Raw genomic sequence first — 14661 nt, forward strand, 5'->3', positions numbered from 1 at the left:
CATTGGAATAATCTCATCCTTTTTATCCCACTGTCTGTGGAAGAGCCCATGTATCCCCACAGACGTATTGCAGTGTGGACTGTGTGTGGTGGTGTATGAAGTGTGCTGCCGGCAGGTCTCTGAGTTGTTTGAAAACGTTGTCATGTTTGCACTAGTGGTAGTTTTTTGCATTAATTCATTTAATAATTTTACACAAAGTTGTTTTTGAAGTCCAGAGTGTTCCTTAATAATTTTTCTTGGTGATCTCTAATTCCCATTTTTTTCACTCTTGGACACTGCAGCTTGAAAATGCTCAGTACAGCTTATTTTTTTACTGAGCTAAAATACAGACCATTAATTGTAATGTGCCTATGCACACAGGCATTTAAACCACTGCTGTGTATTCTTCAAAAAAAATGAATAAATAGAAAAATCTACATTTTTGGTCAGTAATTTATGCCTCATGCGCTCGAATGCACACAGATTCGCACAGATTTTCCCATTGACATTGTGAATGTGAGAACAAGCTTCCATGCATGAGCAGAAATGTGTGTGAATGTGTGCGAAAATTGCGCAAACGCATATGAGCGAAAATATATATATTTTATTAAATCTGAAAAAGTAGAAGTTCAAACAGGAGTATCGTGTGCAAGAGGCCTTACAGTGTGTGTTTTGGAGTATTTAGTATATCAAATGAATGTACACAAACTTATTTTCTCATTAGGAATACCAGCTGTTGTTTACAGAATGCAGTGCGGAATCTGGAGTGAATGTCATGGAATCCTTGATCCAGATAGCCAGGTAAATGTCTGAATACATTTTAACATCACAACAAGCTAAGAATCATTCAGCACAAATGTATACAAAGGTCAATCAGACAGTCTGGAAATTTTTAGAAAAGTGCTCAATTCACCATTTACTAAACAGCCTAGAAGTGAAAAAAATTGGATTTCAATATCTATATATATATATATAGAGTCCTTCTTAAATTTAAACAATTCCTATTTGTTAGGACTAGCACCAATATTTGGCCCCATAAAGTGATATGAATTTTACCAAATATGCATATATACAGTATATGAGGTTGGACCTTAAGCCATTCATGAAGCATGACTAATTTGCCTACCTAAGTAATATTTATATAATTATTAAGGACATATGTAAGACTTTTATTTGGTACATTGTTTTAATAAATACCTTGATCAGGTTTTTATTATAGGCTTACAACAGGACAAATGTGAAAAATATTATTATTGTTGTAACTGTAATTGTTCCTGACATACCATTTCAGTATCATACATTGGTGCACTGTCATCTTTGGACTGCAGTGTCATCAGCATTTATTTTCTAAATTAACATACAGCGTGGATGTGACCAACATGATTAATTGTAATGATGATCACATGATTGAGAACTAATTCCGACTTAACACATTAAAGTTCTCATGTTCACAGGCCATTATGTTTGCGAGCAAAATTATGAGGTTGTAAACACCATCTGGTTACACTTCAATATTTGCAACAATATAATGCAGTATGATCCTTCTCTTGTGATCAATAAATAGTCCTTCTACGGTTGCATAATTGTGTAGAAAATTATTTTGAACCACAGCCAAGTTCAGCCTTAATGGAACATTTCCATGCACAGTTAAAGTTAAAATACAATTTTATTTTCTGTGAATAGACTATTCATGTAATTTATGTTAGTAAAGATTTAGATTTTAAAATACCTGCCCTGCATTTTATCATAATATATAAATTATGAATTTAATAAAGTGTTCCCCACACCTTTTTGAACGTTCATCCTATATCCTAAAATTTACCTATGCCCAAAATATGCACACTAAAATATTTACATATTCTGAATGGGTAGTAAATGCACTTTAAAACAAGCCCATATTCCCCTCTGTAGCTTTATGCATTGTGGAGAAATTTAAACATGATTGAGGCACTGAAATCAAAACTTGTTATCCTTGTTACTTTTTGTAGAGAGCAGCATTTTAATAATATAATCAGTAGAGGTGCTTAAACCACTGTGTATTTCATCCACTAGGACCTACAATTTTATTCTATCATTAAAAGATTATTGAAATGACCAACCTTTATCCTACAGAGAGTAAACAGGAAAGATAGTGGAAGTGTTCTATCTATACTGGCTGCAAATACATTTATGTCTCCAAATCACTTATTGTTTCAAAAGCCTATGAGTCTCAGCTGGAATATTCTACACTTATGATCTTTCTATGAATCCATGATCTAAGTATCCTGCACTCTGATAAAAAATGTAAGTGCCAGGTGCAATTGAACTGTCGAAATCCCAACGTGTTTCGCCCAGGGGGTAGTCCTCTATGGACATAGTAAAAAGTGCAAAAAACACATGTACTGTATAATGGCAGTTGCTGCTTAAGTCACTATGCCGTGCTCACAAAGAATGCTGTGATGTCGCCACACTACACCGGCATTACACTGTCAATGCGCACACATTGATGTAATTGCATAGCACACACCAAGTGTTTCTAGAACAGTACAGGAGGTATTCAGGCTAATTTCCCTACCATTTTGTTATACTGGTCTGTTTAGATCATGGGTAGTGGCAGCCAAAAACATTCTACTAGTTTCCCAGAGGGATTTTAGTGTTCTAAAATGTTAAAACAAATCTTGCAAATCATGTAAACACTTTATGGATAATCCTTATATACTGTATTTCTGCTGTATTGATATTAAGACAGTCAAAAGATGAGTTCTAATGTTATAATAAGAAACCTTGAGTTATGGCATGGTTTTGCACATTTACCCTCTTTGGGAGCATCATCCTTGATGAAACACTTGCAGTCTAAATAGGCCATTGTTAGGAATATCGAATGTTGTGAAGCAGATGATCTTCTATTTGACATCAAGCTGTTTTCAAACTTTTAGAAAAGGCAGTGAGCCTATTGGGGGGTAGGGTAATAAGGACTCTGCCTTGATTGTATGTAGAAGAAATTGTAAAAGTTATTACCATTGTTGTCCATGATGATTAGTATAGAATTTTTTATGGAGTTTCTTTACAGTAGCATTGACCAAAAAGCAACTAATTTACCCCCAGCCTGTCTACCACTAAGACAATGAATAGCTTGCCAGAGAATAACATAATGTGCTGCTTTCAGCCTCAATCTGTTCACAGTACCTGTGCACCTGTGGAAAGTTTAGTGAGAGCATTGCTCAGATTAGAATTGAGGAACTAGGGTTCTATCAGGATGTGCTGAGTAAATTTAGAACTGAAAGCTCACAAGATAAGCAGAAGATAATATGAATATAGTTTCTAAAAAATAAAATGTCACTGTCCTTTCCTCTTATAACATGGAGAATGATTTCTTAGAAGTAGGTCTGAATGTAGTACTGAAAATCAAATGCTGTGAACTCCATCCATAGACTAACCATGACCTTGAAAGTCCTAACCTTCACAGTCACTCTTCTTTTAGCATGCTATATCCCTGATTGCAGCAGAAATATAGGAAAATGTTTAGCATGTATAGGGCCTTGTAGCCAAATACCTTCAGTACTGTGCAAAAGTTTTAGGCAGGTGTGAAGAAATGCTGTAAAGTAGGACGGCTTTCAAATATATATATTTTTATTTTATTTTTTATTAATTTACAAAATGCAAAGTGAGCAAACAGAATTAAACTCAGTGTGGGTTCAGGTACTGCTTACAATTTAAAAAAAGTTATCTGTGTGTGTGTATATGTGTATGCATGTGTGCTTATTTGTGTATGTATGTATGTATGTATGTATGTATGTGTGTTTTATATATTTGTGTGTACAGTACTGTGCAAACATTTTAGGCAGGTGTGAAGAAATGCTGTAAAGGAAGAGTGCTTTTAAAAATCTATATTTTGATTGTTTATTTATCAATTTACAAAATGCGAAGTGAGCAAAATCTAAATCGAAATTAAATTGTAGACACAGTGGTCAGCCAAGGATGTCCAGCAGTGCCATCAATACAGAACTGGCAGAAACCAGGGGACTCAGGTACCGCCATCTACTGTCCAGAGAAGTCTGGCCAGAAGTAGTCTTCATGGAGGGATTGCAGCCAAAAAGCCATACCTCTGACATGGAAACAAGGCTAAGCAACTTAACTATGCTAACTAATAGTACAAAATTGAGTGTCTGCGGCAACAGTGAAGCAAGGTGGAGGTTCCTTGCAAGTTTGGGGCTGCATTTCTGCAAATAGGATTAGAGATTTGGTCAGGATCAATGGTGTCCTCAATGCTGAGTAATACAGGCAGATACTTATCATACCATACCATTAGGGAGGCGTGTTGCATATTTGTCACACTTAAATGATTCAGATCATTAAACTAATTTTATTTTTACACAAAGCTAACCCGAGTAAATACAAAATGCAATTTTTCAATGATGGTGTCATTTATTAAGGCAAAACTGTTCAAATCTGACTGGCTTTATGTGAAAAAGTAATTGCACCCTAAACCTAAGAACTGGTTGTGCCACCCTTGGCGGCAACAACTGCAATCAAGCCTTTGCGATAACTGGCAATAAGACTTTCACATTGTTGTGGAGCAATTTTGGCCCACTCTTCTTTTGCAGAATTGTTTTAATCCATACAGCATCTCAAGTCCGGGCTTTGACTAAGCCATTCCAAAACCTAAATTTTGCTTTGTTTGAACCATTTGGAGGTGGGCTTGCTGTTATGTTTTGGATCATTGTCTTGCTGCATTTGAGCATGAGGTCACAAACTGATGGTCGGACATTCTCCTTTAGGATTTTCTGGTAGAGCTCAAAATTCCTGGTTCCATCAATTATGGTAAGTAGTGCAGGTCCTGAAGCTGCCACCAGCATGTCTGATTGTTGGTATGATGTTCTTGTTATAAAATGCTGTGTTAGTTTTATGCCAGATGATGAACACCTTCCAAAAAGTAAATATTTGCCCAAAAGTCTTGGGGATAATCAAGATGTTTTTTGGTAAATGTGAGATGAGCCTTTGTGTTCTTTTTGGTCAGCAGTGTCTTTGGCCTTTGGATTCTCCCATGGATGCCATTTTTACCGAGTCTCTTTCTTATTGTTGAATCATGAACACTGATCTTAACTGAGGCAAGTGAGGCCTCCAGTTCTTTGGATGTTGTTCTGGGTTCTTTTATGACCTCCTGAATGAGTTGTCGTCATGCTCTTGGAGTCATTTTTGTAGGCCAACCACTCCTGGGAAGGTTCACCACTGTTCCAAGTTATCTCCATTTTTAAATAATAGCTCTCCCCATAGTTCACTGGAGTTCCAAAGCCTTAGAAATGGCTTTGAAACCCTTCCTAGACCGATACATGTTTGCTTCTAATCTGTTCTTTAATTTTTTAAGATTGTGGCATGATGTGTGGCTTTTTGTGATCTGTTGGCATGCTTCACTTTGTCAGACAGCTTCTATTTATGCAATTTCTTGATTCAACAGGTCTGGCAGTAATCAGGCCTGGGTGAGGCAAGTGCAATTTAACTTAGCTTTCCAAAACAATAGTGGTTAATCACAGTGCATTCATGATTCAGCATGGGAGGGGGCAATTACTGTTTCACATAGGGCCAGGCAGATTTGAACAGCTTTTTTCCCTTAATAAATGAAATAATAATTTAAAAGCTGCATCTTGGATTTACTTGGGTTACCTTTGTGTACTATTAAAATTTGTTTGATAATCCACATCATTTAAATGTGAAAAATATACAAAAAATATTAAAATCAGGAAGGGGGAAATACTTTTTTTACAGCACTGTACATAGCCCAATGTCATTAAGAACTATCTTCAATACAAAGAAGAACAGTGAATACTGGAAGTAATGGTTTGCCCCCCACAGAGCCCTAATCTCAACGTCATTAAGTCTGCCTGGGATTACGTGAAGAGACAGAAGGATCTGAGGCAGCATACATCCACAGGAGATCTTTGGTTAGTTCTCCAAGATGTTTGGAACAAACTTCCTGCCAAGTTCCTTCAAAAACTGTGAAACTGTGTGCAAGTGTACCTAGAAGGACTAATGCTGTTTTGCAGACAAACGGGGGGGGGGGGGGAGGATGGGGGGGTCACATCAAATACTGATTTGATTTGGATTTCTCTTAAGTTCATATACTTTTTACTTTGTTAACTGATAAAAAGTAAACTATTTATACTTCTATTTCTGAAAGCATTCTTATATTACCATTTTTTTTTTTTTACACCTGCCTTAATGTTTTGCACAGTACTGTAGATTTTTTTTTTTTTTTACAATATTTTGTACTATATCATTAGTATGGAAAATCACCTTCAAGTGGCATGCAGAAAGGCTCCCTCTTTGCAAGAGTGTTATAATTAAATTGTCTGGAAGACTTTTCTGCTATCTGCCAGCATAAGATATAAATGTTCCTTTTAATTCACGCCTCCCTTCATGCTTATCGACATCACTACTGTTCCAACAGGCCAAGTGAAATCTTGAAATCCTTTAATGAGTGACATAATTCTGATCTCAGCAGTGTTCACATGCCAGGTCCTTTACATATTTCTAATCTCAGCAGTGTTCACATGCCATTTTCTTTGTATTACTTCCAATTTTTTAATTGATAAATGAAACTGAGTGGTAGTATACACGTACGGGATTACGGCGGTAAAACGGCAGCCGGGAATCCCGAGGGGAAAACCGAGAACCTGCTCGGTAAGTTTTTCCCTCTACACACGAGAGGTTTTCCCGATAGGAAAGTTGCCATGGAGCTTTGGTCGGGAATCCCGGCTGTGTGTATGCTCTATCACAGTTTTTCACATAGGAAAACTGCCGGGAAAAAGACCGTCAGAATTCCGGCAGGAAAAAAGGGAGCTGGTTCTCTATTTTTTCTGGCAGTTTTCCTGTCGGGAAAACTGCGATGGAGCATACTCACGGCCGGTTTTCCCGGCCAAAAGTTCTCATGGCAGTTTTCCCGATGGGAAAAACGGTCATGTGTATGAGGTTTAAGAGTTTTCATTTCCCTGTACTTTTACCATGTTGGTGAAATATGTTGAAATCAATAGGGCGCAATTAAATCAGATCTCCGTTGTGCTGGATTATATTTGTAAACTTCCCCCCTTTACCTACTATACGTTTTTTTCGCTTTTCACTATACCTTTTCTTTTTTTTTTCATCATCTATCTGAAGTTTTCTACCTTAAAAATGGAATACAAATGTCTCATGACCATCCTTTGTCTTTAGGGATCCAATTCAAAGGATTCATACAATGTATTGTCATTATACACTCACATCTTATAATTTAGAAGGTGGGAACTCTCTGTTGAGTACCTTTGATGGCAAATTGCAAAAAATTCTCTATATATTGCTAACAAATAGGCAAACACATACCAATTTATAATCCCTGAAATAGGTTTGGAGTCCGAGTCTTGGAAAGACCGCAAAACTCTTGGATCGGGAGCATCAGTTGCATTAAATGTCCTTGTCTCTAAAACTTAAATGTCTTCTATTTCTGTCCCTCATAGCAGATCCTGGCTGCATACCCCACCAGTTTCAATGTAAGCGTTTTGTTTTCACTTCACAAGATCTGTAGGGTCTTTTTTTATAATTGTGAGGCACATACTTAAAAGGCAACTAGAATCTAGCTTCCACATCTTAATGTGTTCCTGATCTCTGTCACAGGTAGTGACAGATGCTCATGATTAATAACCCACTGCCTGTTTTAACCTTAAAGTGGCTGTAAACCCACATTTTCGACTTTTGCCTACAGGTAAGCCTATAATAAGGCTTACCTGTAGGTATAAAGAATATCTCCTAAACCTGTACGGTTTAGGAGATATTCCCCTCGCAATGCGCCTCTGATTGCAGCGGCACATGCGCAGGGGGGATCCTCGGCTGAAGGGCCGGCCCCGCCGACCCATGCCGGATTGAAATCTCCCACGCGCATTTGCGGGAGTGACGTCATCGCCGCTCCAGCCAATCACAGCACTGGAACGGCGATACCCGGAAGACACGCTTGGCGTGGACCAGGTAAGTTCCCTACCTCGTTTCGAGGTAAGTATTTCATAATGAGCTAATATGTGGTGCATACTAGCTCATTATGGCTTTTGCCTTGCAGGTGTGTAAAAAAAAAAAAAAGTATATGCGGATTTACAACCGCTTTAAATGACTGTGGAGAGTGGGTTCGTTCCTGTTGGTCCTGTGTTGAAAGTGAGCTGGAGGTGGTGAAAAGTGTGTATCTTGTGTTTTTCAGAAAGTTAACATCAACTTTATAACCTCCTAAAAACAAACAACAGTATACAGAATGACTACCATTCTAAAATGATAAAGCCCTGGAGAAGATGGCTTCAGTATACCCAATTGCATACCAACAAACAAACCGGTCCTCTGAACAGATTAGAGGGGAAACAATGAAAAGACATTGTGAGCTTGCTAGGGAGAGAGACAAAGCTCAAGGTTTACTTTAAAAATCAGTAATGTGTATCTAAACCAAAAGTATTTTTTTTAGTTTTGAATGGAGCGTGGAAAGGTTAGAAGCTCTGTCAGGTTTTTTTTTTTTTTTAAAGTGTACTTCCATCTTTGCAGCCCAATTGGGATAACTTTATATTTGTTACATGTCCCCATTCACATAGAAAATAATCGATCGATCGTTTTTCGGCTTGTAAAAAAACGCTGTTTTTAAAAAATGTCATTTAAAACGATCGTGTGTGGGCTTCACAGCATTTTTCGGGTTCTGAAAAACGACAAAAAAAAAATTCCCAACATGCTCCATTTTTTAACAACGTTTTAAACTATGTCGTTTTTCGGGTTGTAAAAAATGATCGCGTGTGGGCTTAAACGACGTGAAAAACCCACGCATGCTCAGAAGCAAGTTATGAGACGGGAGCGCTCATTCTGGTAAAACTACCGTTCGTAATGGAGTAAGCACATTCATCATGCTGTAACAGACAGAAAAGCGCAAATCGTCACAAAATCAGCTAAAGCAGCCCCAAGGGTGGCGTCATCCGCATGGAACTTCCCCTTTATAGTGCCGTCGTACGTGTTGTTCGTCACCGCGCTTTGCTAGAGCATTTTTATTTTTACGATCGTGTGTAGGCAACGTCATTTTAATGATAAAGTTGGAAAAAAACTTTGTTGGGTTGTTAGGTCAGGAGAAGTCGAAAAATGATCGTGTGTACGCGGCATTAGTCTTTGTTTATGAGGGGCTGATTAACGCTTTATGTACTGTAGTGTTCAGGCAGCTCTTTATTATCAGTTTGAAAATAGATTTGAACACTGTGGGCCAGATTCAGGTACATTGTCGTATCTTTGTGCCGACGTAACATTGAGAGGCAAGCTGAGTATTCACAAAGCACTTGCTCCCATATTTACGCCAGCGTAACGTAAATAGGCCGGCGTAAGCCCGCCTAATTCAAAGTAGGCAGGTAGTGGGCATGTTGTATTAAAATGAATCTTGACCCCATGTAAATGCATGGCCGTACTAACGGCGCATGCATGCTCAGAATCACGTCGCATATACTACCTAAGATACGACGGCTCAATACGTACAACGTGGACTTAACTTATGCCCAGCCCCATTCACGTACGACTTACATAAACGACGTAAAATACGACGGCTGTTCCGACGTTTCCAAAGTCCATACCTTAACATGACTTACTCCTGCTTTATGAGGGGTAAACTTACGCCGGACGTATGCCTTACGTAAACGGCGTAGATTACTGCGACATGCAGAAGTACGTACGTGAATCAACGTATCTTGCTCATTTACATATTCGACGCGTAAATCAATGGAAGCGCCCCTAGCGGCCAGCGTAAATATGCACCCAAGATACGACGGCGTAGGAGACTTACGTCGATCGTAGGAAGCCAAAATTCAGGCGTAGCTTGTACTGTGAATACGGCACATAGATACGACGGCGCATCCTAGAACTTACGTGGCGTATCAACAGATACAACGGCGTAAGTTCTCTCTGAATCTGGCCCTGTATGTTCTAGCTAAGTGTTGAGGGCCAGATTCACGTAGAAGTGCGGCAGCGTAACGTATCATAGATACGTTACACCGCCGCAAGTTTTCATCGCAAGTGCCTGATTCACAAAGCACTTGCAATGAAAACCTACGCTGGTGGCCTCCGGCGTAAGCCCGCGTAATTCAAAGGGGCGTGTGCCATTTAAATTAGGCGCACTCCCACGCCGGACCTACTGCGCATGCTCCGTTTCGAAATTCCCGGCGTGCTTTGCGCGAAGTGACGTCATTTTTTCGAACGGCAACGTGCGTAGCGTACTTTCGTATTCCCGGACGTCTTACCAAGAATTTCTTTTGGGGAATTTCGACGCAGGAACGACGGCCATACTTTAACATGGGCTGTGTAAGGTTAGGGCAACTAAAATGACGACTAACTTTGCGACGGGAAACTAGACTAGCAGCGATGTAGTGAACGCGAAAAACCATTGTGGATCGCCGTAAGTACTAATTTGCATACCCGACACTGGTTTACGACGCGCAGCGGCAGCCGAGGTATTGCATCCTAAGATCTGACAGTGTAATTCAATTACACCTGTCGGATCTTAGGGCAAACTATGCGTAACTGATTCTATGAATCAGTCGCATAGTTAGGAAGCCCCTAAAACAGAGATACGACGGCGTATCAGGAGATACGCCGTCATATCTCTTTTGTGAATCTGGCCCAGAATGTTTAGAAGCTATGCTTGGGGCAGATTTAGGAGAGACTCACTCACATATACTAGGGGGTTCACAGTTTTGACTGCAAAAGTGGAAATACACTTTAAAATGTACTGAGAAAAGCAAGGCATAAGATCCAGAATGTATTTAAAAAATAAGTATGGGCAAATCTTATTTGGTAATGTTTTTCGTGTATGTTACAGGGGTGCACTTGCTTTTGCATTCACGTGACCCCAAATCATCCGACAGACTGCTAAAGCCCAGTGTTGGCTGACGTCACAGAGCTTCTCCAGACTCTGGAGGGATCCCAATAAAATATCAGGATCCACCCATATTCCTGACCGACAGCTGGCTCAGCCTCTGTGTGCTCCTGAGAGCCTAAGCCAGCCTCTCTGGCTCCCTCTCTAGCCTGGTGCTCCAGTGAGTTCTGGAGGGAAAGAGCACAGAGTGGTGACTATCACCGATGTCTGCTTAGCACAGATCAAGCACTAAGTGATCAGCGGTTTTTAGTCTAAGGCCTCGTACACACGACAGAGTTTCTCGGCAGAATTCACCGAGAAACTCGGTCAAAACCCGGATTCTGCCGAGAATCTCTGTCGTCTGTACAGTTTTGGCTCGATGGAGCCGCCGAGGAACTCGACGAGAAAATAGAGAACATGTTCTCTATTTTCTCGTTGTCCTCGTTGTTCTATAGGAGAAGGCGGCCCGCCGAGCTCCTCGGCGGCTTCATCCCAAAACTCGACGAGGAACTCGACGTGCCAAGCACGTCGAGTTCCTCTGTCGTGTGTACGGGGCCTCAGAGTTGGCGGGGGAGAGCTGAAACATCACATTAATGCTGCAGCCATATAGATGTTTGTTATGTTGATTTCCTATACTTCTTCTTTTAATTGTAGGTTGTTTAATAAAAGCCAGCATGTGTAAAGGGTTTAAACCTTCTTCATCGCCACCACCTTTATCAAACCAGTGAACAAAACAGACTTTACCTTAAAGGGGTTGTAAAGGCAAAAGGTTTTTTATCTTAATGCATTCTAAAACTTAAGATAAAAAGCCTTCTATGTGCAGCAGCCCCCCTCAGCCCCCCTAATACTTACCTGAGGTCCCTCTAGATCCAGCTATGTTTTAGGAATGTCTCGGCTGCCTGGGACTCCCCTCCTCATTAGCTGAGACAGCAGTGCAGCGCCATTGGCTCTTGCTGCGGTCAATCAAAGTCAGTCAGCCAATGAGAAGAGAAAGGGGCAGGGCCAGGGTACTGCTCTGTTTTTGAATGAACACAGGGAGCTGCGGCTCGACTCGGGTACCCCCATAGCAAGCTGCTTGCTGTTGAGGCACTCAACAGGAGGGAGGGGCCAGGGACACTGAAGAGGGACACAAGATGAGGAGGATCTGGGCTGCTTTGTGCAAATTTACTACACAGAGCAGGTAAGTATAATATGTTTGTTATTTTGAGTTAGATATTTGAGACTTTACAATCATTTTAAGAGACTCACCAGATTTAAAGTGATTGTAAAGTCTCATTTTTTTTCTAATAACATAACAAACCTTTTATACTCGCCTGCTCTGTGCAGTGGTTTTGCACAGGGCAGCCTGCATTCTCCTCTTCTCAGGTCCCTCGCTGGAGCTCCTGGCCCCTCCCTCCTGTTGAGTGCCCCCACCGCAAGCAGCTTGCTATGGGGGCACCTGAACCAAGCTGCCGCTCCATGTATCCATTCAGACACAGAGCTGTGGTTCGGCAACGCCCCCTCTCTCTCTCCTAATTGGCTAACTGAGTTTGATTGACAGCAGCGGGAGCCAATGGTACTGCTGCTGTGTCTTAGCCAATCAGGAGGGAGACTTGGATGACCTGGATAGAGATGGGGCTTAGGCAAATATTAGGGGGGCTGAGGGGAGCTGCTGCACACAGAAGGCGTTTTATCTTACTGCATAGAATGCATTAGATAGCAAACCTTCTGCCTTTGCAACCACTTTAAACTTCAGGATTGTCTTGGCTCTACTCAGATAGTAAGCATTTGTGCTGCAAGTTTGAAAATGACTTGCTAAGCTTGCCAGGCTTCACAAGTTTGTTGCACAATTGCAGCAAGTCAGCATTGCATGACTCCAGATCAACTTTATTTTGCATTCTGCAAGTCTGCTGCAAGTTCTGCTTCAGTTATGTTGTGAAATAGTCATCCCACCACAGGAGTCACTGTGGCTGAATTTTCATGCTGTAGACCAGCTTTTCTCAACCAGTGTGCCGCCAGAGGTTCTCAGGTGTGCCGCGGGGTCAGTGGAGAGAAGGCTGTCAGATGAGCTCTCCTGCCGAACTGTGAGAAGCTCTGTCGGCTTCAAAAGTGAAAGTAAAGTGCAGAGGAGTGTGCTGTGCTCTCTGCTTCCCCCTAGAGTGCAGTACCCGGCTGAATGAGGAATCTGGAAAGGTACTGAGCTAGAAGCTAGATTCATTTTAAAATGGCTTTTTTACATGTGTCTGTGTGTGTGTGTGTGTGTGTGTGTGTGTGTGTGTGTGTGCGTGTGTATGTATGTATGTGTGTAAGCATGTGTTTATGCGTGTGTAAGCATGTGTCTGTATATATGTGTGTATGTTACTTTTAATCCTGACCCCCCCCCCCCCCCCCCATTCCTGTACCATCAGAATGGCTTTTGTAGGGCTTGTTTGATAGAAGCAAGGACTGCTGCTCCTCTGAAAAGCAATCCATGCACAGATCGTTTTTCAGAGGCATTTGACAGGCGGTAAAGAGGAATTATGTTGCCTCTTTACCACCTGTTTTAATCCCTTAAATGCAGCATCACTACACCGCAACCGTGCAATGCACACAGTTGCAGGGTAGTTGAAGTGCAGCCCCATTCACCCTCGGTATACCTCCAGTTGCAGCCACAGCATGTGAACACCCTTAGCTGCTGCCTCTGCAGCTAAAGGTGGAGAAGTTGGGGGTGGTAAAAACAGCTCAACCATGTGTTTTTACCGCCCCTATGACATATGAACAAGCCCTTGGTTCACATCTGTGTAGCTGCATGTAGGGCAGTCTATTCATTTCCGTACCCACAAAAATGCAGGAAAACAAGTCGCCAACCTTTTTTTTTTATTTGCACTGCAGCAAAAGCGTGTGGGTATCATTAAGAATTAATGGTACCCCTAAAGAGCAGAGCATTTTTCGGTGTGTCAGGAATGAGGGTGATTTTACGTGTGTTCTGCGACACACCGTAATGTGAACCAAGCCTTGGACTGGGGTGCCTCAAGACTGAAAATACTTTTTAAGAGTGCACTGGAAAAAGGTTGAGAAACACTGCTGTAGACACGCAGAGCAAATTTGCTACAAATTGAAAAAGTGTCAACTACAGCTTGTGCTTCAAGTGCTCTGCAAGTGTACAAATTGAAATGTGCAGCAAGTTAACAGACTTACTATTCAACACCACCACAAATTTGTGGCAAGTTATCCTTGCTATCTGGGTATAGGTTCAGAATACTTTGCCTTCAGTCTATTAAAGAACTGATGAAGGGGAGCTTTGAACCTCTGAAATAGGTCCCCAAGTACCAAATCGCTCGTCTACAAGTCGTTCAAAATACGGCCGCTAGACTTGTGACTGGGAAAAAACCTTGGGAATCAATCTCACCTTCACTGAGAACCCTTCACTGGTTACCAGTAAAAGACAGAATCACTTTTAAAGCACTCTGTCTAACGCATAGATTTATCTATGGGAATGCTCCCCATTATCTATGCGAAAAAATAAAAGCTCATAATCCCAATCGCGTTCTGCGATCCACCAATCAAAATCTCCTCCAGATACCGAAAGCCAACTACAAGTCCAAAGGAGATTCGCGGTCCAAGGGCCTAGACTATGGAACGCTTTACCAACCAGCATTCGGTTGGAGGAGAACCACTTGACGTTCAGGAGAAAGATCAAGACTCATCTCTTTTGATACCAAAGGAGACAGGAATAACAAGCGCCCAGAGGCGATTAAGTTCGCATGTGTTGCGCTATATAAGTTTTCATTCATTCATTCATTCATTTTATAAAATAACAAATTTCAGTGAAATTATTAACTATCTCCATACCACCTGCTTGG

General features: G+C 41.0%; 1 protein-coding gene across 5 annotated transcripts in view; it reads left to right on the forward strand.

Moving 5' to 3' along the window:
* The window catches only part of LOC120927002 (ras-related protein Rab-44-like), a 136773-nt gene that overhangs the window by 120226 nt on the left and 1886 nt on the right, over positions 1-14661 (forward strand). For all 5 annotated transcript variants that reach the window (XR_005747018.1, XM_040337375.1, XM_040337374.1 and 2 more), the window contains one exon: positions 704-780. Coding sequence is in view for 4 of the 5 variants with exons in the window: in XM_040337375.1 (XP_040193309.1) it covers positions 704-780 (77 nt within the window). In the remaining variant the exon portion in view is untranslated. The remainder of the gene's footprint in view (positions 1-703; positions 781-14661) is intronic.

Source organism: Rana temporaria, chromosome 2 (assembly GCF_905171775.1).
Source record: "Rana temporaria chromosome 2, aRanTem1.1, whole genome shotgun sequence".
NCBI classification, from domain to species: domain Eukaryota; kingdom Metazoa; phylum Chordata; class Amphibia; order Anura; family Ranidae; genus Rana; species Rana temporaria.